General features: G+C 53.5%; 1 protein-coding gene across 4 annotated transcripts in view; it reads right to left on the bottom strand.

Moving 5' to 3' along the window:
- Hif3a (hypoxia inducible factor 3 subunit alpha) overlaps positions 1–19,054 on the bottom strand; it is a 30,630-nt gene extending 11,576 nt beyond the window's left edge. Inside the window, exons 1-11 of one of the 4 annotated variants that reach the window (XM_047529391.1) lie at positions 18,984–19,054; positions 13,860–14,050; positions 12,764–12,909; positions 11,144–11,228; positions 10,759–10,871; positions 10,121–10,329; positions 8,597–8,703; positions 8,261–8,408; positions 3,894–4,012; positions 2,935–3,125; positions 2,014–2,118 (exon numbers count right to left, since the gene is read on the bottom strand). In XM_047529391.1, coding sequence (XP_047385347.1) covers positions 2,014–2,118; positions 2,935–3,125; positions 3,894–4,012; positions 8,261–8,408; positions 8,597–8,703; positions 10,121–10,329; positions 10,759–10,871; positions 11,144–11,228; positions 12,764–12,909; positions 13,860–14,050; positions 18,984–19,009 — 1,440 coding nt within the window. In that variant the 5' untranslated portion in view covers positions 19,010–19,054. Of the gene's footprint in view, positions 1–2,013; positions 2,119–2,934; positions 3,126–3,893; positions 4,013–8,260; positions 8,409–8,596; positions 8,735–10,120; positions 10,330–10,758; positions 10,872–11,143; positions 11,229–12,763; positions 12,910–13,859; positions 14,051–14,202; positions 14,412–17,627; positions 17,730–18,983 lie in introns of those variants that run through there. The other 3 variants (XM_047529394.1, XM_047529393.1, XM_047529395.1) reach the window with 3 other exon arrangements.
- Positions 19,055–24,335: the final 5,281 nt, after the last annotated feature.

Genomic DNA, 24,335 nt, shown 5'->3' with positions numbered 1-24,335 from the left:
ACTTAGCCCTCTCAGCAGGGCCAAGGGAGAGAAGGGCTTATTTTGAAATGACTTGTGGGTTTGCTTTTGACTACTGTAGAGAACTCCAAAGAGACCCATGCAGACCCACAAAGGTCTTCTAAAGACAACCATGGGAGCAGACAGATGTCAGCTGGGACTGAAAGAGGCAGAGATGGAGCCGGGTGTGGTGGTGCATGCCTGTGATCCCAGGGACTTGGGAGGCCGAGGCAGGAGGATCATAAGTTGGAGGCCAGCCTCAAGCAACTCAGTGAGACCCTGTCTCAAAATAAAAAATAAAAAGGGGCTGGAGGTATAGCTGCTCGGTGGTAGAGCACCCCAAGATCAATCCCCAGTAGAGACAGAGTTGGTACTAGAGGAAAAGAGACCTTTGGATCACCAAAGTTCTTCCTTTTTCTTTTTGTTTAAAGATCTAAATTGGCTTCATTTTCAATTCTTTTGAATTGGGCAACACTTCATTCCGTAAAACAGAGCTGATATTCCTGGACCACCCAAATTCCAGACAGAGGAAGCAGGTTGAGAAAGCTGCTGAGCTGTGAATACGTGTCACTCTTTACATTTGTTTTTGACTGGAGAGTGAACCCAGGGGTGCTCTACCGCTGAGCCACATCCCAGCCCTTTTAATTTTTGAGTTTGAGACTGGGTCTCGCTAAGTTGCCCAGGCTGGCCTTGAACCTGCCGAACCTCCTGGGTTGCTGGAATCGCAGGATGCGCCCCTGCGCCTGGCTGCACGTTACCTTCTATGAGTAAGGAGAAGTGACTCCGGTGAGGAGCCAGCAGCTCAGAGGGCGGCACCTAGAGCCGTGGAGAGAAAGCCCCGGAGATGTGCACGCCAGTCCTCGTCAAGGACTTCCAAGATTTGCCAGGAGGAACCACGAAACTGCCACGGACCGGTGACACCTGAATGCTCCCTCTTTCCCCGTTTGAATAGGAGTGCCAGCGGCAGTTCTGTGCCCGTCCCACCTCCGAGTGTTGGGTGTGCAGAGACGGATGAGTTGTCTTCAGTTCACAGGCCACCAGGGGCTCCATCTGCACCCAGATCGGTCTGGATGACGTAATCCTACACCTCGACCTGATGCTCCAATGGGAAGAGAGCTGGGCGGGGCCTTGGGAGGGGCCGAGTGAGGCCCCACTCACTGGGGGTCCCGGGCGGTGCTCACGCTCCGCGTAGCTGCTTGCCACGCTGTACTGGAGGGTGATCTGCATGACCAAAATGATCCAGCAGGAGCGATGGCATGTCAGTCTGAGAACAGGTCACGAGAGACTGTGCCTTCTGTTTTGGCTTCTCTTTCTGTCTCCCTTTTTTCTGTCTGACGTCTTTTGGTTGGATTGCTTGCCACGTTCTGAGGACAGTTATGCAGTCCGTGTAGTGGGAAACTGAGGCCTCCCGCCAAAGCCAGGGAGGAGCCGGGCCAGCCTGCGCTACATGCATGGACCTGGGGACACATCCTCTCGCCCGAGGTCGCACAGCCCAAGAGCTTCAATTCTCGAGAGACCCTGAGCAAAAGTCACCCAGCTGAGCTGCTCCCCAGGTCCTGATTCTCAGAAACCACGAGACATAATTCATGTTAATTGTTGATAAGTTTTGGGTCATTTGCTATGTAGCAATAGGTGGTGGTACACCATGTCCCCAGGCACCTCAGTTACCTAGTCCATCGAGCAGCCAGTCAAACGTTATCTGTCCCTTATCACCCAAAGAACCAATGGTCCACATCTACACAACTATCCACCCAAACATTCTTATCCTTCCAAATACCTGGGTAAACACCAGCCATTCATCATCAGCCACCTAATGAATACAGTGATCCGGCTGCCTGTCCGTCCATCCATCCATCCATCCATGCATCCACATATCTGCCTAAACATCACCCATCCATCTACATCATCCACTTAATGAATACAATGGTCCATCTGTCCATCCACTCATCCCTAAATCCAGACGTGTCAGTCCCCAGAGCACAGAGGTGAGGACAGCTCCTTCCACACCGCCCTCACCTGAGCTACGTGGAGACCTGTCTCCGCTGCCTCGTGGATCCTCCTGCTGGTGAAAAGCCCCCGTGCATTCTCCACGCCGACAGGTGGCTCACCTGGGAGATCAGCCTGTGGGGAAACAGAGCAGAGAGTGAGGGGCTCTCAAGGCTGGGGAAGCCTCAACAGCAGGACAGCCTGGGGGGTCAGGGCAGAAGTGGGGGTCAAATGTGAGACAGCTGGGACACCAAGGGAGTCAGATGACAAATGCAAGTGAGTTCTGATCCTGGTGTTGGACCGGCAGATGGCGAAGGCCAGGAAGGCCAGAGGCCAAGAAGTTCAGGCCCTGGTGGTTCAAGCTTTGGGATCTGGAGTCTCAGCAACATGGTCCTGAGCTGTCATCTGTATTTCTCCAGCGGAGGGAAGCTACTTTCTTGGGGTGGAGGGTGGGAAGGACAGTCCTCAGCAGATAATCTAGACCCACTGAGATGGAGGTCAGGCTGTCTGCACTCTGGTAAAGATGGCACCCGTGAGGTGCCCAGTCCCTGTCAAGCGCTTCCCTGAGCAATCTCATTTAACCCCCAATAACCAACGCAAGGCCTCAAGAACTCAGCTGGCCCAGCCAGGGTAACGCAGCAGGAAAGGAGCAGGTTCCGGATTTGAACCTGGGACTCTGTAAGTCAAGGTTTTAGATGTTCTTGACTCTTCGAGGTTGAAGTTCAGAGAGCCTGGATGTTTGGTCCCAGCTGCGACTGTTACTCCTGCCAGTTCAAACGTGCCAGAGGTTCTGAGCCCAGGCTGAGGGCCGGATTCTAGAATCCTCCAGTGAAGAATCTGGGGTGTAGGTCTTAAAGGAAGCCCAGCGTCGCCTCATCCCATGACAGATGGAAAAACCGAGGCCCAGAGAGCAGCAAGGCTCAGGCCAAAGGCCGAGGAGGGGCTGCTTACCGGAAGAGGACTTTGGGGGCGCCGGGCGGCCTGCGGCGTGCTGGGGGTGGCAGCTCCGGAAGCGCCATCCAGGATGGGTGCCAGGAGGCGACGGAGGTCAGGGCTGCAGAAACGGCGGGGGTCAGCGGCCAGGGTGGCCTCGCTCAGGGAAGGGGGGTGCAGGAAGGCCAGGATGCGGGGACCAGGGGCATCTGCAGGATGGGGAGGCATGGGGTGATTATCTAGGACCGAGGGCCAGAGCTCCCCATGCCAAGCCCAGGGGACAGTTGACAACATCAACCACCAATCAGGACAGCCTCTGCCATCCTGAGAGGAGGGGCCTGGAGGACCCCTGCCGGGCCAGAGGTCAACCTCGGTTGCTTGACCGAGGCCCTGAAGGGCTCTAGGCACGTGGCTCAAAGGCCCAAAATAGCATTTGGTGGTTCAGACTGGCCAAGGCCCCCAGGGAGGTTGACCGGTCCCTGGGGATCAAGGTGGCCAGCACTGAGAAGAGGGAAGCATACCAGCAGCCCCACCCATGTCCAGAAGCATGGGCTGCCACCAAGGGCTTGGAGAAGGTGCGCCCAGAAGCATGGACAGGGAGGGAAGCTGATCCAGGATGAGGGGCCAGGAGAAGGAAGAGGAGGCAGGGAGCCAGACGCAGAAGGGCCAAGGTCACTGGTAGCCAAGGAGTAGTGAGGGGTGAGCAATGGGGAGCCATAGCAGGACACAGAGTGGGGGTGACAGAAACTGAAGCCATCAGACATAGGAAAGGGAGGATGGGAGAGAGAAGAGCATTCTGGGAAGGGAAGTTGCATGTGCAAAGGCCCTGAGGCAAAAAAGGGTCTGGCAATGTCCTGAGAGATCTGAGGAAGCCAGTGTGGTCTGGAGGGTGAGTGAGGCGGGAGGAGGGCAGGAAGCAGGTTCCACAGGGCAGGGAGAGCCATGGTAAGGTCCACGCTTTCTTCCCAGGTCCATACCTAGCCTGTGCCCAGGATTAGGGGCATCCTTCTGGGAGAGGGCACTCCCCTGCAGGGGTCTGCGAGAGTGTTGCTCCGTCTGCTCTAGGGACAGCACCACACCCGTCTCTTCCACTCGGCTGGGGTACAAAGCAGACAGGGGCATGGTGATCAGAGAGCGTCTCAGCTGAGCCCAGGCTGCCCTTCAGAGATGCCCTGTCCAGAAGGAAACCACACCCCTGGGCTGCCTTTCACAGAAAAAAAAAAAAAAAATTCCCCATGATTATTTGTTTCTTATCAGGATTTGGTTTTTGCTGACTACGTTTTATTATACGGGTCAATCATCCCTAATTTGAAAATCCAAAATCCTAAACACTCCAAAATCTGGACTGACAAGTGGAAAGTTCTGCACGGTTAAGCTTGGTGCCGCGCACAAAATGATTTAAAACATTGTGTAAAATTACCTTCGGGCTGTGGGTCTAGGTACCTATGAAACAATGAATTCTGTGTTTAGATTCGGTCCCATTTCCAAGACATCTCATTATGTCTGTCTGCAAATATTCCAAAATCCAAAAAACCAAACCAAACCAAACAAAACAACCGGCTTCTGATCTCAAGCATTTTGGGTAAGGGACACTAGCCTGTAATGGCATTTAAAAGAAAGTGAAATTTGTCACTTCTCAAGTTCCCTCTGTAGAAGGAAAGGGAAAAAGCAGCTGGCATCTGGCACAGCCTGGATGGGCGGAGAAGGCAGCCAGGAGGTGGGGAGGGGACACGGAGAGGTGAGGGGCCACAGGGGGCAGCGGGGACACAGGGCAGAGGGGCCCGTGAGGGGCCTGATCTAAATAGACCCTTCACAGGTATTTACTTATCAGCATCCTCTGATCAATGTATCCCTGAAACGTGTATTTTTAGCACCTTCTTCATTACATTACCAAATATGAAGAACTCGCGGGGCTGTATTTTTATGAATAAGTGCTTGTTTAGGAAGCTTCTATTCATAGGCATTTTTCATACTCAAGGGGACGGGTTTATAAATACATCCTTCTGGTGTCCCCCGGCGCCTCCCGTCCCACAGTCTCTGGCTACAGAGACAATCCAGGTGCTCACTGGGTTAACTGGCTTAGGGACAGTGCCAGTGGGGCTGGGGACCACCCCTCAGTTGCATCTCATTAGCGAGATCCACTCTACGGGCAGAATGCGAGTGGGGCTGGTCTCCCCACCGGCTCCGACCCCCGCCACCCTTACCAAACCGGTCCCGCGCTGGAGATGTCCCAATTAGATCTGGACCAAAGCCACACTTCTCCCCCCAAAAAACACAGCAGATGCATACTTGCACGCGCGTGCGCGCACACACACACACACACACACACACAAACACACATACACCCTGCACCTGGCAGCCCAGGTGGGCTCAAATCCAGCTCTGTCACTTCTGAGCTATGTGACCTTGAACATGTGACTGAGCCCTTTGGACTTCAGTCTTCTCTTCTGCAAAGAGGGAATAACAACCGTATCTCCTTCCCAGGTTGGTTCCCTGCCTGTCCCAGTGCTAGGGATTGAACCCAGGTGCACTCCACTACTAAGCCACATCCCCAGCCCTTTTTAATTATTTTTATGTTGAGACAGGGCCTTGCTAAGTGGCTGAGGCTGCCCTCAAACTTGTAATCCTCCTGCCTCAGCCTCCTGAGTTGCTGGGATTACAGGCATGCACCACTGCACCCAGCCTCCCCAAATTTCTATAAGGATTAAGTGAGTTAATATAAGTAAAATGTACATTCACCAAGCAGGTGGTGAATGCTCTGTAAGCGTATCCTACCATTTTTTACTGAGCAACTACTGTGTTCCAGGCATCGTTCTAGGCACCTGGGGGATTCAGCAACAAATAAGAGAAAAATTTCTGCCCTCATGGGGATGAAATGCTAGTGGGTAAAAGACGGAATTGAAATAAAACATTATGTGTGTGCTAAATGTATCTATCTAGCTACAAGACACACTGCAAATCTTTCTTATAAAGAAAGCACTTGAAAGTTGGCCAGTCAATTCCAGACGTGCTAGGAGTGTAAAACACACACCAGATTCCAAACTCTGAATATAACAGAAGGATCTAGAGGTTCTCAATAATTTTTATATTGACTACATGTTAAAACGATAGTTTATGGGTGTATTGTATGTAAACACACACACGATAAAATGTGTTATTAAAATTAATTTTACCTGCCAGAAAATTCAAAATGATATATGGTGCAAACCACATTTTTATAGGAGAGATACAGTGATAAGTACCAAGGGAAAGAAGCGGTTTGCCATTTTGGAAAGCTCTGCCAAGGAATGCCTGACTGAACATGCAAGAGGGTGATTACAAATTGTATTAAGTAACTGGAAAAAAATTTACAGAATATCAGGAGAGAAGATGGGGTGACCTGACCTTGTGTGGTCTCTCAGGAAGTGATGACTGAGATAAAAGGGAAAGGATGAGTAGGCATGACTCAGGAGAAAGTGTGTGTGGGTGGGGGCGGACAGAGAGAAGAGCATTCTGGGTAGAGGAGACTGCATGTGCAAAGGCCCTGAAGTTTGGCTGGCGAGTGAGAGGAGAGAGGGAGGAGTCCCATAGGGCCTTGAACTTTCTCTTAAGGATACCGGGGAGCTGCAGAAGGGCTCGATCAGGACAGAGAAGTGGGATGCACACAGGTTTGAATTCCAGAACACCTCCCAGATCTGGGAAAACCCCTGAGGAGCCATCGTGTCCTGTAAAATACCCTTCAAGGAAAAACTGTAATTCTGCGCTTCTGCTGTTTTGTGTGTGGAACTGAGGATGGAGTCCAGAGTCTGTGAGTGCTCTGCCACTGAGCCACACCTGCCCTCGGGACGATGCTGTCCTCCACACTGCTTAAGGTGAGGGGTGGGGGAACCTGGGATCTTACCCCTGCACACCCATAGACATAACAGAAAGTAAAGCCAAGCAAAGCAGCCACAGGAGAACGCTGTCCACGCAGGGAGCGACGGGAACCTCAGACGTGGCTGCCGGGAAGGCGAGAGGCAGCGCCGCCCTGGAGGAGGGTCGGCAGCTCCTGCAGAGGTTGAACACCCCCCCCACGACCTCCCAGCACGGTCAGATGGTGACCGAGAGAAACGAAGACACATCTGACAAAATGCCGTGAGGGGCTGTTTAGAGGAGCTGCTTTTGTAATCACTGTTCCCACAGAGGGGACAGTCCAGACTAGCTGTGGTCCGTTCCTACCACGGAATACTAGCCAGCCCTGAAAAGGGGTCATTGACACACACGTGGCACAGGTGAATTTCAGACAGACGGTCCTCAATTATTTTTTAAGTTTTCCAGTGTTGCAAAAGTGACAGGCAACCAGGACAAACTGTACTTGAGTTCTGACTTTAGAACTTCTCCCAGGCTAGGGAGACACAGCACGACATTCCTGCAGGATGCTGGGCAGTGGCAGCGGCTGTGGCTCCCTGCGATCGGGAGCAGGAAGAACTGCCTGGCCCCCGGCAGTGTGGTAGGTCAGCTGTTCTCCATGCGTTTTTGACTTATGACGTTTTCCATGTACGATGGGGATATCGAGATGCTGCCCTATCATAAGCAGATGAGCAGCCCGACAACACGCTAGGGAAGCCGGATCCCCTGCATGTGGCACTCGGACAAAGGCAAAGCTCAGCTGGGCACGGTGGCACATGCCTGTAACCCCTGAAGCTCGGGAGGCTGAGGCAGGAGAATCGTGAGTTCAAGGCCAGCCTCAGCAACTGGCAGGGCCCTAAGCAACTCAGGGAGACCCTGTTTCTAATGAAGTATAAAAAAGGGCTGGGATGTGGCTCACTGGTTGCATGACCCCGCGTTCAATCCCTGGTACAAAACAACAACCACAAAACCCTCTAGGGTCAGAGGACAGGTCAGTGGTGGCCAGGGAGACAGGGTAGGACAGGTCAGTGGTTGCCAGGGAGACAGGGTGGAAAAGGGCAAACCCCGAGAGCATTTTGGGGTGATGAGACTGTCGATGTGGGTGGACTGTGGTAGTGGTTATATAATTGAGTGCCTCTGTCAAAAAATCTCAGAACCGTATATCAAAATGAGAATCTTCTCTAAACGTGAACTTTAACTTTTAAAAAGACTCCACGATCCTGCCGCATTTCTTATTTTAACTTAGAGTTCCTTTCTGTTCAAATGGTCAAGACGCATGCACGTGAGCACACAGAACCACAGACGTGTCCGCAGGGCCACGCACTTGCACATACATGGATCTGTGCACAGTGCCTCACGTACCTGTGTGTGCAGCACGCATGCATGCTCGTGAACACACACGCACACGCACACACACGCTTGTCCACGCACACGGGCGAGACTGTGCACACGCCCGCCACTCCAACGTCCTGCTCACCTGATCAGGAAGTGGACGCAGACGATGCTCTCTGAATGGGGGCCCCGCCCCCCTGACACCACCGTGGCCTGGGTCTGAGTCCACAGGTAGCCACCGCTCCGGGCCAGGAAGCGATACTGTCCAGTGACTGCCTGGCCCTTGCTCAGCACTGGGGAGGGGGTGAGGAAGGTCAGGGCCACAGAAAGGACACCGCAGGGAAGGCTCTGGGCTGGGTGGGAGCTCTGTGGGGTGGGGAGGGAGGGCTCCCCGGGGCGTGGGGAGCTGGGGCTGCTGTGGCCAAGTGGCCGCCGGCTCCAGGCGGGGACACGGTGGGGGCGGGGGACGCGGGTCACATACAGGTGTGGATGCTCCTGCTGACCGCGTCGGAATCCAGCGCGTGGATGTACTCGTAGGCAGAACAGCCAATCAGGTCCTCAGGGCGATAACCAGCGACCTCTGCAATCCTGGGGTGCAGCGGAGGGTCAGGGTTCAGGGCTGGGTAGAGGGAGGGGCAGAAGGAAGGGGCGGGGGACACAGGGACAAAACCAGCAAGATGAGAGGCGGGGTTGTAACAGAGAGGAAGGCAGGAAGTAAGAAATGGAAAAGAGTGTGTGTGGGGTGGTGTCTCCACGTCCTGATTCTCGGTACCCGCATGGCCCCGGGCAGGATGAAGGCGGGGCCTAGAGAAGGGGAGGACTCTGGGCTATCCCCAAGCAGGCAGTTTGGTGATGCATGATGGAGACTGAATGGGGCGGGGAGCCAAGGAATGCAGGCGGCCTGGAGCAGCTGGAGAGGCGGGGCCACAGGTTCTTCCCAGGGGCCTCAGAAGGAACCAGCCCTCAATTTTAGCCTTGAAAAACTCATTTCAAACTCCCCATCTCCAGAACAGTGGGACAGGGAATTTGTGTTGTTTTAAGCCACTGAGTTCATGGCAACAGCAATAAAAACCTAACACAAGCCAGGCAGGGTGGCACATGCCTGTAATCCCAGAACTTGGGAGGCTGAGACAGGAGGATGGCCAAGTTAGAGTCCAGTCTCAGCAACTTAGCAGGAAGCCATCTCAAAATAAAAAATAAAAAGGGCCAGGAAAGTGGCTCAATGGCAAAGTGCCCTTGGGTTCCCTCCCCAGTATCAAAAGCAAAACAAAACACCTAATACAAGGGGAGAGAGTAGAAAAGCAAAAGAAGGAAAAAGAAAAGGAAGTGAAACAGGAAGAAGAGAAGGGAAGAAAGAAATCACAAAGAAAAAGGAGAACAAGTGAAAAGGAATAAAAAGTAGTAAGAATGATAATGATGAAAAATGAGATACTCATGTTCTACACTGGGCAATGCTCTGGGTGCTCAGAACAACTCCACAGGGTAGGCACCATTATTCTCCCACAGAGCAGTTGAGGAAACTGGCACAGAGAGGTGAGGACATTTGGCCAAGGACACACAGCCAGGATGGAAAATCAAGCAAATCTGATTTGAAAGTCAATGGGCATGACTCCAGGGTGAGGGAAAGAGGGAAGATGGGGGAAGGAAGGGAAAGAAGGACAGAGGAGAGAGAGGGAGAAAGAAAGAGAGATAAAAGAAAGGGCAGAAGAAGAATGAATCATGAGTTTATAGAGTGCATCCTGCTGTGGGGCGCACTGTGCTAACTGCTTTACATGAACTGACTCATTTAAGAAAAGTACCAGAAAGACAGAGAGGGACATGTAAGAAAACGACTCAAAGAGAGAAACAGCATGAAAGATCAAAAGGCCCACAGAAGATTCAGAGAGGCAGACACTCAAAGAGAGACTGATTCAGAGGGAACCGGAAGCAGAAGGAGAGGGTGGGGCGAGTGGGCAGTGAATCTGGGCAGAAGAGGAGCTGGGTGAGTGGCGGGCGCACTGCCCACCTCTCGTCGCAGTAGGTGAACTTCATGTCCAGGCTGTGGCGACTTAGGAAGGCCCCCCGGCCCAGCGGGGGCTCCAGGCTGCCTGGGTGGGGGATGGCTTCACAGATGAGCACCAGGCACTGCATCGGGGGCTCCGGGTCCGGGCTCCCAGCGCGGGAGGTCTGTGCGGGGGGCTTGTAGACCCTCATGTGTCCAGAGCAGTGCAGCACCTGGCCGGAGAGGGTGCGGTGTGTACGCATCTGGGCCCTGCGACCCACGGGGCGGGAAGGCCCGTCTCTGCAGGCCCCACAGGAACGCGGGGAGAATTCCTGACTCCAGAGAGTCATCTCAGAGAACTCTGAGGACCCCAGGTTCCAGCTCCACAGACACTCTTCAATTCAGGGGGCCGAGGGACTCCTGCTGCTTCAGGACCATAGATATCCAACCGGAGAAAGGTGACAAGGACCCCAGATTCCCCACCCCATGAACACCCAATTTCCTAAGTGCCCTAAAGTCCCCCTAGATCCAGCCTGAAGGAGCCCGGCAGAATCCCAGCTCCGGAGGAAACCTCGGCCTCCCACCTGTCCTGAGACCTCCCGGGTCCAGGTCCCGCCCCAGCAGCCGCAGGCCCCGCCCCAGCAGCCGCAGGCCCCGCCCACCTTCCAGGTGGCTGCCTTGAGGTTGAGCGTGCGCCCGCGGCTGGTGAGGGTGCTCTTCATGCGCAAGGAGAAGCACCTCTCCGTGGGGGCCTCTGGCTTCTTCTTGGACAGGCCTGGGGAGGCAAGGGGACGGCGGGCAGGTCACCCGCAGCTGCAGAGGACCCAGCGCCCTCCAGCACCCTGGCTGCTAAAGGCGCCCCATTCCTGTCCCCAAAAGAGTGATCGTCCCTGGGAAGGGTGTGTCCTCTCAGACCCCAGGAGGGGCCATTTCACCTCTACATTTCTCACAATCCAGTGTTCCAGAAGAAGAGGGGCTACGCTGGGGTGGGGCAAACCTCAGTTTCCTCTCCTGTAAAGTGGGTACGGGGGCCTCCAGGGCACTCACTTGGCCTGGGGGTCAGGGCATCCTGGAGCTCCTCTTGGTCGCAGGGATGGATAAAATCAAAAATACTGTGTCCAATGAGCTCCAGCTGCGGGAAGGGGCAGAACCGGTGTTGGAGGAGGGCCGCTGAAGGGGCCCGACCTCTCCTCTCCTCTCCATCCCCCTGCCCCAGTGCCGGGCTGGGGCGCTGCACCAGCTCCCCATTCATTCATCATCTATTCAGCACCCATTACTTGTTGGGCCCTCTAAGTGGCAAGGACACATTGGTGGCCACACGTAAGAGCTTACTGGCTACTCTGGGGAGACAATGAACAAGCCAAGCAAAACAACATTTAACAACAATGTGATAACCAAGGAAGACAACCGAGGCTGGGGAAAGTGATGTAAGGATGGGAGGCTACTTTAGAAAGGTGGCCCCTTGAGATTTCCTTGACATTAAAAAAAAAAAAAATGTTGAACAAAGCAAGTGAGGTGGTTCTGTGGCTCCCTGGGGGAGACTATTCTAAAGAGGAGAGAAGTAAGTGCAAAGGCCCTGAGGTGGGCCGTGCTGTCAGGCAGGCAGAGACAAGAAACTTGTTTCAGTCTAGGAAATGAGCCCAGTGCTGGGAGCGGGGACAGATGGAAGGGGACCCACATGGCTCCCAATCTGGTAGTGGTAGAATGACACCTCTCTCTTCTGACAGCACCTCTTGGAGCTGGGTTTGAAGCCTGACTCTGCCACCTCCTAGCTCTGGGACCTTGGGACATTCACTTCTCTGAGTCCAAGAGTTCACACCAACAGAGGAATTGATACCCGGAGTGGAATTATGAGGCCGGGAAAGGAACAGAGGGCAACTGTGGAGTTCGTTTTATGTGAAATAGAAAAAATAGCAGGAGTTCCCACATAGTCTTCTTGCTGTGAAGACTATGAAGACTAGCTCCAGTTCCGAAATGTCGGTTTCCGGCTGCCCATCCCTGTGGGCCCTGCCCTGCCCCTCTCCTCGCTCCTGCAATCAGCATCCACCCCTTGCTGATCCCCCACTCTCCAGCCTCACTCCCTCCAATGCTAACTCCATGGGGCCTCATTCTTTCTAAAGTGTGAATCTGATTCTACCTCTCTGGCACAACCTCTCCCCTGCTTCAAACCATTCCATGGCTCCCCAGTGCCCTTCTAACTTGGTCCTACATTAGCCAGCCCCTGCTAACCTCTTCAACTTCCTCGCTCTCAGCTTCTTCCACCGTACTCTGCTCCAGCCAGGATTAACTTCTATCTTTCCCCAAAGTGCTCCGTTTGAGCTCACCTCTAATTCCTCTGCATGTTCTGGTTCCTCCTGCACATTCCTGATCTTCACTGTCCCATTTCACGTGCCTCTGACTGGCTAAGTCCTTCAGGTTCCACTCAGTTGTCCTTTTCTCCAGAAGTCCCTCAATTCCCACTCCCCGGGCTTGGTCAGGTACCCTCTACCCCGGTCCCCACAGTCCTAGGCTTTCCCATCTCGGCCCTGACCATTCTGTCCCGCTGCTGGTGACACACTGTATCCCCTCTGTCCTGTGAGTCCCATAAAGGCAGGGCCAAGGCTGTGTGGTCACCACCGTACCCCCAGTATCACCAGCACAGGGCCAGGCATGGAGCAGGCAGCTCACCTGACTGAGGCCCAGGTGCTTGCTGACATTTTCCGACAGGTAAGCCATGTCTCCCTCGGCGGTGAGCACCATGACGAAGCCCTCCAGGGCCTTCAGGTAGCAGGCGTCCAGTGGCTCTCCCCCAGTTCCCACCTGGTTCCACTCCCCTGGTGCCCGGGGCAGGGGGGTGGGGGCGTCTAGTCAGTCCTGGGCCCACTGCAGTTAGCCTCCCTCTCCTTTCCTCACTCAGAGGAACTTTCGGGTATGTCCAGGTGAGTGGGGATGCATCCTAGTGGCTTGGAGTCCCAAGCTTTGGAATTAGGAGCAGGGCCTTTCGGGAGACAGAATTCTAAGGGAGTGTGACTCCTAAGAAGGCAGACCCCTAAGAAGATGCAATTCCCAAGGTCGAAATTCAAAAGGGCCAGGACGGAGAGGCAGTCAGACTTCTAGCCTCCCAGAATTCTTGGAGGGCAGGACCTTCTGGATGGACAGAATTCTAAAGAAGCAGAGACTCCCAGGGGACAGAATTCTAAGAGAGCAGTCTCTCAAAGAAGTAAAATTCTATGGGGTAGGGAAGTCTAATGGGCAGAGCCTTCTGAGAATAATTCAGTTTCCTTTGTAATAAGATCTTTCCAAGGTCCTGGGAGTCCACCGCGCATGTGGGGGTGAACTGAGGAGTGGAATTCTAACTGGGTGAAAATTCAAGGGAATGCTAAGGGAACAAGTGATATAATTGGAGGGGAGGGGAAGAGGACCGCTACAGTAATTAAAGTTGGGCAGTGCAGCAACCGGGAAGGTCTCCCAGGGGACCAAATCTGAAGGCTGAGGGGCCTCTGGCAGTTAGGGCCCTAGCTTAGAGTTCTAAGGAGGCAGGCTTTTCAAAAGCGCATTCTAAGGGGCTGGGCCTCACGAATGATAGACGACCAAAGGGGCGGGGCTTCCAAGGACACTGGGCTCCGACTGGCCCTGCACTTGAAGAGGCGGGGCCTCGCCCGAGCGGATTCCGGGGAGGTGGGGCTCCATCGGGAATACTCCACTAGGAGGCGCGGCCTCGTCGGGCTCAGGCTTCCCGGAGGAGGAGCCTCCCTGGGGCTGGAATTCCAGGGGCGGGGCTCACCTGCCGCGCAGAGGCGGTGCATGCGCAGGTAGCTGATGGTGAGGCGCATGATGGACGCCTTGTCCAGGTGGGCGCTGACGCCGCGCGCGAAGGGCAGCGTGTGTGCCAGCTGGTACAGCACCTCCGTCTCCTGGCTGCGCCGGCTGCGGGCCGCATCCCGGGACTTCTCCTTGCGCAACTCGGTGCTCGACCTGCGGGCATGGGCAGCGTTCACCGGCGGCGCTCCGGGAAGGGACGGAGATGGTCGGAGCAAGCATGTGGGGCGCTGACAATTGGAGCCCGGGTTCCTCGGCCTCGCTGTGTGGCGCTCGGTGGGCCAGGCCCACCTAGCTCTGGATTTTACCTGTCCTGATGCCAAACCATGCTACGCTCCGGGAGCCTCGCTCCACTCTGTGGCGTGCTTCGGACCGCTTGGTCCCCTCCCCGACTTATCTGCAGTTTATTTCCCGAGCAGGGGACGCCCGGGGAACAGAGAGGCCTCCTGGTGGGAGGGGGATGGCTGAGCTGGACGCGGGCCAGAGGAGGGAGGGAGCTTGAAGATGGCTGGAACTTCCCAGGCCCCCTGCCCTTCAGCCTCCCGGAACCCCCTGCCCTGCCCTTTTCCCTCCTCAGCTGAGCTGAGTCCTCAGAATCTTGGAGCAGAGATATCTCAAAGTCTAAGGAGGCACCAACAGGGGCCCTAAGGGGGCCGCCCTCCAGGGTGACACAGCAAACCAAGCCCTGCTTCTGCCCATCAGAGAACTCTTCACCCTCTACCTTTCAATCAACTTCAAATACCTGAATTTTGGAGTGGGGCTGGGTTGGGGGAAATGGGTACTGTTTTGTTGGAAATATCTGCTACGTTTCTGGTTTTCCTATATCAGTACCCGTGCCAAGTGTGAAACCCACGTAATACTCAGACAACTCTCAAGGAAGCAAATACCATGATCCCCATTGAACAGACCAGGAAATGGAGGTAGAGAGGCCCAGCACTTGCCTTAAACGTGAAGCCAAGTGTTGAACACTGGTCTTGCCTGCACTCCTAAGATTTCTCTGTCTATGGCCCTAGATTTATGTCCAAATTTTAAAGTGCTTCATGCTGTTTCTGCACCATCTTTGAATTCAAATTCCATGTCTATCTGAACCCAAAGTCTCTGTAGCTTTGCTTTTGAATAAAAAAATTAGAGGGTATCTTGCATCTTGTATTATATATGTAGTCTTGTCTACGTTTATAATGTTGGCAAAAATCATTCCTAATTAGCAGCCATCAGTTGCTAAGCATTATGGGTCTGACACTGTAGGTGCTGTGCCTGGGTGCTCACCTGCCATTCTCAGGGGGACCTCTAGAGGGAGGCTTTTAAACCTCTGTTTTTTGAAGAGAAAACTAAATCTCTGTGAGGTAAGGTCTTTTGCCCAAGAAGTCAGAAAGCCAGTATGTGGCTGAGCTGGGATTTGAACCCCAGGATTGAGGTTCCAAAGTCTTCAGTCTTTTCTCTGATCCCCTCCTTGTGACTCCCACCCCCACCCCAAGGAAGCAGAATCTCTAGAAGGGGAGGCGTGCCTTCCTAAATTCAGGGGAGCTGAGGTCACTTCTGGGGTGGCATCAACCCCACCCCCCAGCATGAGGGGTGGAGAGGAGATTTTCTTGTCCGGCTGCAGAAGGAAGAAAAGTGCTCAGTTCAAGAGGGTGTGAGGCACAGAAGGGGGCAGGCTGGGCCTAGGGTTGGAGGGGTGAGATATGGCCCCCATCCCCTCCCTCCTGGCTGGCGGGGGAGGGGGGCAGGGGCCTCCGTCCTGCCTGCCCAGAGGACATTCCGTCCTGTTCTGTTCCAGCTCTGTTTGTCTTCCTGCCCAGAGGGTGGGGGTGGGCGGGCCTCACTGAGCTGGGGGCCCGGACAGAGGGAACAGGGAGTGGGAAGAAGAACCGAGGTGGGGCCAGTGCCCCACCTCCCAGGCAGCTGGGCTCTGTAATCCTCTCCGTGGCAGGGCTTCTTCCTCCACAGGAGCCAGCTGGTGGCTGCAGAAGGACCCTCCTCCTTCCAGCTCCCAGTCTGTTCTCCGGATGTTCTGACGGGAAGTGTGGGCCTCTCTCTGGGTTTCTGGCTTTTCTGGCCTTTCAGTTAGAGTGGGGACCAGGTCCTCTGGTTCAGAGTTCCAATCCTGACTCCACTACTTAGAAGCTGTGTGACTTTGGACAAGTTGCACAGATCCCCTGGGCACGGTAATGGAACCCACCTTTCGGAGTGTTTTGAATTTTAAATGAGTTAATATATATCAAGGGCTTTGAAAACAAAGACCTGGCAATTGGTTAGTGCAAGATAAAGGTTAAACGTACTCTCCCTTTGTCCACGTGAGGTACTGAAGGCTTGTGCACTGGGGTAACCTGTGGGCTGTGACAGAACTCTGGTAGGTGTCATTATGTGCGTGGCTTTTACACAAGCACCTTGGGAGGAGGGCTGATAACGGTGTGAAGACTAATGACAACTTTGGAGTGTTACATGCCCTCGGAGCTAGAGAACCCCCTAAATCCTCACAGCGACCCTGCCTGGGGCAGAAGCCAGCTCCCTTTATAAAAGGAAGCGGCGGGACTGGGAGCAATGACATCCCCACCTGACCAACCCAGGCGCCTTGTCAGTGCTCAGCTCTGCCCAGCCGCTTCTCCTTAACACGACCCTGTACCTAGGACCTTCCTTCTGGGTTTTCCTGCTGTGGAAGCAGGTCCCGGGAGGGGAGGGACTGGCCTGGGGCACACGGCATTCGGAAGCAGAGCCAGTCTGTCCACTGCCACCCAGAACTCTGACCTGAACTCAGTTTACACTCAGGAGTTCGGCCCCACTACCTTTTCCTCACTGGCTTCTCACCTTGATCTGGGGTGGGGAAGGGGAGGGATGGCTCCCATCCTCCAGGATCTGAAGCTGGGGATCCCAGAGGCAGTCACTGGCACAGGGCCACACAACTAAGAAGTGGGTGTGCTGGGACTTGAACCCTGAATTTGGGGCCTGTGCCTTTCAGCGCTATGCCTTAGTGGGGGGTGCCCACTGCCCAAGAGACCCCCACCCTGCTCCTCTTTGCCTAGTGACTTCAGTCCCTCCCCCCTGTCCCACTGCTGCTGCCTCTGGATCTCCCCAGCTGGCCCCATGCCCAGCCCTGGTCCAGCCCCTTGGCACTGGGCCCAGCTTGAGACGTGCTGCTGGAACCCTACCACCCTTCCTCCGTGTTCCAGCCAAGAACAGGGGGTGGGGCCAGGAGGCCCCAGGGTGAGGCCTGGGAAGGGGGACCAGGGCTGGTCCTTGCCCCCACCAAGGGGGAGAGAAGCACACCTCTTCCCACCCTGAAGGACTTAGACCCGGGAGCAAAGACACGACGAAAGTAGGGAGCCCCCAACCCATGTTCAGGGCTACTTCTGGGCTCTTCTGGTTCTCTGGGTATTGCAGGGGGTGCAAAAAAAAACCCTGTTGGGGTCTAGGGGGTGCAGGAGGCTTAGGTTTTATCCGGGCAGGGACCCCTCTTGGCACTGCTCAGAGGTGACCTGAGCAGGGTTTGGGTTTTGAGAAGGAACTTGGGGTGGGCGTTGGGGGCGTCTCTCTGACCCCGACTTTGCTTGTTCTCAAGGACATGGCCATCTGGCGGGGTGCACATCCCCAAAGTTCTATCTTCTCAGGGAACCCTCAACCGTGGTGAGCACCAGGTTGTGTGCCCTTTGGGGTCTTCCAGAGAACATCTGTGCCCAGGGAGCCGTCCCTGCAAGTGCATCTGGAAGAAGGGAAGGGGGCAAGGGGGCCCACTCACCATCACCCCCTGTGGCTGAAGTGCCATCCCGGGGGCGCAGGACCGCTGGAGCGCAGCCGGGGTCCGGGTGCGAGTTACGAGAGGGTGGCGCGTAGAGTGGGATGACACCACAGGAAAGGGCTGGCCTTGGGTGACCAGGGGGGCCCCCACCCGGCCAGGAGGGGGCGCTGGGAGGGGCAGGGCCACAGCTGGCCCAGAAGGGGTGGGATGGAGTTCCCTGGTGGGCCCAGAGCCAGGGACTGGAATAGACTGGGAGAGGAGACAGCGCGAGGGTGGGGGTGGGGGGGGTAAAATAACTTAGGGGTGTGGACCGATCCAATCAGACCTGCGAAGCCAGGGAGGAGGGAAGGGGGTGAGGCTCGCTGGATGCCTCAGATTGGACAGGAAAACCAAGGACCTGGGACATTTTCTGGGGTCCCATGGAAACCTAAGAGTGGTCCCAGAGCACAGGCTGCCTCTGCCCCAGCAGATCTGCACCTGCTGGGAGATGAGCACGGAAACCCACCCCTCTTGTCCAGCACGGCCCCAGCGGAGACCTGAGCCAGGGGTTATCGGGTCAGCTTGCAGAGTCTTCCTTTGAATCAGGCACAGCACCTTGCCATAGACTCTCCCCAGCATGAGGCTTGGGTGGGGCCCCCATCCCTCAGTACCCAGGACCAGGGGTGGTGAGTGGATGGATGACGAATGGGGTCAGACTTTGGAAGTGGGTTATGCTTCTCCCCCTAGTATGAAGGGGGTGACGCTACTTTTTAAAAGGACACCAAAAGGCTTCTGGGAAGGGTCTCAAGCAGCTTTGAAAATGGGCCTTTTCTGCCTATTTCTAGGGGAACCCAAGGTTGGGAGACTGGCCTTAGGGGTCCAATCAAAGGGGATCTGTTTCCTCTGGAACTCAGAAGGCGAATCCTTAGGGCACTCACTCTATCTGGGAAGGCTGGGTTTGTAGGTACCCATATCCCCGGGATCACCAGGGTCGGATGGCAAAGAACGACCTCCATTCCAGGGCTTCGGAGATCAGAGGGATCAATAAGCAAGGTGGAAAACCCCCTCCCCACCCCAAGCCCAGGCACTGCTCAAACGCAACCACCTCCAATTCCATGTGGATCTCAAGTTTCACCCCCAACCAGGCGTTACCCCAGGAAACGAACTGGGGTAGCAGGAAATCGGGGATCACGACCCCAAAACCTTTCCTAGTGAGAGGGGCGGGACAGGCAAGGAGTTGGGGTGGAGGGTGAGACGGGGTGTGCCTCCAAACGCTCGCCCCCGGCGTCCTTGGCTCGCACCCGCGCACCTCCCCCGATCAGGGGTCCGCGGAAGGAGAGTCCCCCAACTCCCATAATTGTCCCCCAACCCCAGTACCTTGCGCGCTGCAGCCCCAGCGCCATGGCTCGCCCGTCGCGGCTCCGGAGCCCTCAGAGGCCCCGAGCCCCCTCCCCGGGCCTGCGAGCCCCCTCCCCAGCCCCGCCCCCGCCGCATCATTGGCTGCTCCGCGCCCGGCCCGCGGTTCTGGTTGGGTTATAGGCCTGTCACTCCTGAGAAGGAGGCGGGCCCAAAGGAGAAGACTTGGACCTCTGAGGGGGACACCGGTTAACACACACCCCCAACCACGCCCCTCGCCGCGGACTTCCTCAGCAGCGCAGCCCGCACAGTCTGCGGGCCGCTCCTTCTCTCGCCCGGCCTCTGAAGTTCCAACAGAGTTCACTCTGTCCTCTGTTCCCTGTACCCCAGGTCCCACCCTCTAACCCCACCGCCGACTCACCCCCTCATTTCCTACCCCCAGTTGGGCCCCTCTGACCTCTATTTGCATCCCTTTCAGTCCTCCAGTCGAGCCTCCTGAAACCCCTCTTCCTTATCCAGTGAAGCCCCGCTTCCTCTCCCGCTCCACCCCAATTCCACAATCCCTACCCCATTCTTCCCAGTCTGGCACCCTCTGTTATCTTGGTCCTGCCCCTCCATCCCTCTCCACCAACCCCTAACCCCTTGGCCTCCCTAACTCTCTTTTCAGGTTCCCACTGATGAAAAATTAGTTTATGTCAAGTAAATATGTTTTGACTCAACAACACCCACTTTTAAAAGGAGCAGAGAAACGATATCTTTTTACCAGCCAAGTAAGGAGGGAGAGGTACAGAGCCACAGCTGTACTGCACTTGGATAAGAGAGAGTGTGTGTGAAGAGGATGTATATGAATCTGTATTCAGGATGCAACTTGGGGCAGAGAAGAGGACGCTGTAGCATAAGTGCACAGTGTAGCAGAAGTGTCCTTGCTGATCCTTGAATTTAAGAGACCAGTCCCGCCTCTGGACCTTTGCACATGCTGTTCTCAGCTTATATTACTCTTTCCCCAGCCACCTGGCTCCCCACCTTACCCCAGTATCCCATTGTTTTCTTTTAGGGAACTACTTCTCTCCCATTTCAATCTATTTGATTTGAAAAGGGCTGGCCATACTCCTGCCCTCAACAACCTCTAATCAGCTCTTGTTTCCCCTGGCCACAGTGATAGGTTCAAGGATGGCATGTGACCTAATCCAGCCCAGTGAGAACCAACCCTGAGACATTTGCTGACACTGTCAGGAAGGAGTTTTTTTTTTTTTTTTTTTTTTTTTTTAATTTCTTCTAGAGTTGCCACGCTGGAGCCGACAGGCCTCATGGGAATGATGTTTAGGGGAAGTTGAGACTTTATTTATTTATTTACTTATGGTGCTGGGATCAGGCCCAGGGCTTCTAGAATGCGGGACAAGTGCTCTCCCACTGAGCTACACCCCCAACCCAAGGCCTTCCTATCTACACATGCAGATGGCGTCTGTCCTTTGGATATGGTGAGGAGTGCTGCTACAGACGTGTGTACCAGCACCTGCTTGAGTTGTTTCGGGAATAAGCCTAGAGGTGGGATTGCTGGGACACACGGCGATTCTGTTTAACTTTCTGAGAAACCACTGAAGTGTCTTCCATAGCAGCTGCACCATTTTACATTCCTGGGAGCAGTGATCCTGGCTTCCAGTTTCTCCATACCCTCCCCAACAAGAGGGCCAGAGACCTGGTGGGGGAGAGAGAAGTCCTGCCTCTTTTGCCTTCAAGTGGAGTGTCTGCAAGAAAACACCCCATTCCCAGGGCCGAGAGCTTCCATTCCCTAGTTCTGAACTTCCGAACCTCACTGGGTTTCTTTCTCTGAGTGATGAGAAGGCTGCATCCTCTCTAGAGTGACTGCCATGCCATGGAAGTGTGTTGGCTGCGTGTCCCAGGAATTGGAGGAGGGGATCTTCCCATTCATTGTCTTTAGGATAAGCCCATAGTTAGGAACACTACTTTTGGAGTTTGAGAAACCTGGGTCAAATGCAGGCTGTGTCACATCATGGAGACTGTGGTGTGTGTGTGTGTGTGTATGATTTTTGGGGGGGGGGGTATTGGGGCTTGAACACAGGGCCGCTTAACAACTGAGCCCCAGCCCCAGCCCCAGCCCCTTTTAATATGTTTTTATTTAGAGACAGGGTCTTGCTGAGTTGCTTAGGGCCTCGCTAAATTGCTGAGGCTGCCTTTGAACTCGCCATCCTCCTGCCCCAGCTTCCTGAACCGCTGGAATCACAGGCGCGCTAGAATTAATTAGATCAATTAATGTGAATGCTTAGCACTGCTCCAGGCCCCGGGTGAATTTGAATTATCTGCTGTCATTCGTTCATGTGAAGGTGTCATAAATGTCGTGGTTCCCCGTGCAGATGCAGCGGTATATGTTGGCATTGCTGCCGGTGACTACCCCAGCGTGGTGTGCCGGGTACTGTGGCCTTAGATCCTTGCGGGAGGCCGCGGCGCACCAGCGCCCCCTGGAGGAGGATCTTTGTCGCACTCCGGGAGGCCGAGCTGCCCCTCCCAGCGTCCTGCGCTCCCCTCTTCAGAATCCCGCGAGGTGTGTGTAAATCCGCGCGGCTTCTGGCCATCGACTGCCGCACAAGGCAAGGCTCTGACAAGGAACCTGTAGGAAGAACCTGTTAACAATCACCAAGGCTGGAGGCGCTCCCATCTCACATAAACGGCAAGAATTTTAATATACACCGAATTTTCCAGGGAAGCAGCCACATGTAATCCAATGGAAAATCGTACTCTGTTTTGGGCAGAAGCTGCTCTTGGGAAAGGTCACCGCTTCAGAGAGCTCTATCACCGACCTCTTATGGTATTTGAGTCCCAGATCATCTAAGCTGCTTTGGCTCTGCCTTGGTTTCCAGAGACACCTGGATGGTCTTATTAGGTCCTTAGTCCAAAAGAGAAGCAGAAATTTGATTGGATGTTGTATGTCTGTGGGCAGAATCCATCCACGCAGGGACCTACTGAAACACCTTTTACCGGGGGTAAGTGACAGGTTCTGTTTGCTGGCCAGAACCCAAGATCCAAAACAACTGAAGAGGGACAGATTGTTGTCTAACTGATTTGATGGCAAAACCTGACCTGGGCCCACTCCAGCCTATTTTGATAATCAGTTTATCCCACCTGGGTGTGAATGGTCCATGTCTCCCTGCATCAGTGTTTGATTCTGAGAGCTGCCTGAACCAAGCTGGGCTGTCACATCAGGTCTGAGAACATAGTGCCAAAATCCAGCACTGTCATTCCTAAACACACGGCTGGTAAGGGCTTGTTGACTGTTTTTCTCTTTCTTTCTTGCTTTTCTTTTTTTTTTTTTTTTTTTTTTTTTTTTTTTTTTTTTTTTTTTTTGCTTCTTTTCTATGGATAATAGCTTTGCAGTTTTTTTTTTTCTCAGATTATTTGGGCAGGTAAATTATGCTGTGTGAATTATATTTCACAATAATAAAATCATGAGCATTTATTGATTTATATTTTTAGTACTGGGGATTGAACCCAGGGGCACTTTACCTCTAAGCTACATCCCCAGTCCTTTTTATTTTATATTTTGAGACAGGGTCTTGCTGAGTGACTGAGGCTGACCTTGAACTTGTGAGCCTCCTGCCTCAGCCTCCTGGGTGGCTGGGATGACAGGTGCCCACCTCCATGCCTAGCACAAAACATTCATTATTAAATAAAAGGGGAGTACTGGGTTGAATAGAGGTGAGAACTGAAGGTCTAAGCCAGAGATTCCCAAAGTGTGGTCTGTAAGGTCCCTGGGGCTTCCCGAGATCCTTTCAGAGGATTTGACCTTTGATCCACAAGGTCAAAACTATTTTCACAATACTGCTCTGCTGTCGTTTGCCTTGTTCTTTTCCCCCGTGTTCCGTAAGGTTTTCCAGTGGTTATGTGTTATGTGATGGTGTGATTGCTCTGATATGCACGTAAAGCATTCATTTTGTTATTTTTAAACGACTAAGTAAATCTTCTAAAATTTTAAAATTTAAATTCATACAAGATAGATATTGGTAGGCAACCAGTGATGTGCTGATGCCATCCTCCAGTGGCCCGGGAGGGCCCCTTTTTACGTTCTGAGAATCAGGCAAGCCACATTATTAAAGCTTTGATAGCTTGCAGTGGGTCACTTTGTCAGTATTCCTACTACGGGAATTGACCAATGCTAAATGAGAGCTTTTTTACCTTCTTCGGAGAGCCGTATGACGAAAACTCCTTTTTATTTATCCCATAACAGCTCTTTGGGAGTCCTCAATTTTTAAAAGCATAACGGAGCTCGGAGCCTGAAAAATTTGAGATCTAAACCTCAAAGCAATCAAGCGCTAACTGAGCCTGACGCGCCCTCTGGTGGTAGAAATTAAAACGACTCTGCCGATACTCAAAAGCACGCATACCTAGAAGATGTGCGTGTCTGTGTGTGAATGTGTGTGTGTGCGCGCGCGTTAATTTTGTTGTGAAGAAATAGCAACATAGAGATAAGAGTCTCATTAGTTACATGTTTTAGTTTTTATTTATTTGAATAAAGGGGTGTTTAAACGCAACCATATTCCCCATCACCCCTCCCCCCTTTTTTGAGACAGGGTCTCATTAACTTGCTTAGGGCTTAAGTTGTTGAGGCTGGCCTTGAACTTGTGATCCTCCTGCCTCATCCTCCCAAGTCAGTAGGATTACAGGCGCGTGCTACCCTGTCAGGCTCGGTGACATATTTTTAGCCGCTTATTTTACATTTTAATATCTCCAGTTCATTGAATGACAACATGCCAGGAGCTGTTAATAAACACTTCAGGTCACACCATTTAATCTCACTTCTATCTGACAAGGTAATTATCTCCGCACTTTCTTTCCTGAATCATTTGAGAGTAAGTGGTAATATAATGTCACACTGACTCACCTCTGAATGTATTGTGTAATTCTTACAAATAAGGGTGTTCTCAGGTTATTAAACTAAGATCAGGAACTAACACCACACCTTACTACTATGGCATCCTCAGATTTCATCAGTTGGTTTTACAGATATCTTAATAGCATCCACTCTAACAAGAGGGCTCAATTCAGAACCACAGATACCTCTGGGTAAGGTGGTGCATGCCTGTGATCCCAGAGGCTCAGGAGGCTGAGGCAGGAGGATTGCAAGTTCAAAGCCAGTCTCAGCAAGTTAGCGAGGCACTAAGCAACTCAGCAAAACCCGTCTCTAAATCAAATATAAAATAGAGCTGGGGATGTGGCTCAGTGGTTGAGTACCCCTGAATTCAATCTCCAGTACCAAATATATAAAATTTCATTGTCTATGCTTTATTTTTCACAGTCTTTACACTTTTGAAGATTACCAGTCATCCTTCTCCTCCTCCTCCTCATTATTATTTTTACAGC

Source organism: Sciurus carolinensis, chromosome 16 (assembly GCF_902686445.1).
Source record: "Sciurus carolinensis chromosome 16, mSciCar1.2, whole genome shotgun sequence".
Classification (NCBI taxonomy): Eukaryota; Metazoa; Chordata; class Mammalia; order Rodentia; family Sciuridae; genus Sciurus; species Sciurus carolinensis.
The sequence above is the reverse complement of the archived record's forward strand: the minus strand, read 5'-3'. Positions and strand labels throughout refer to the sequence as shown.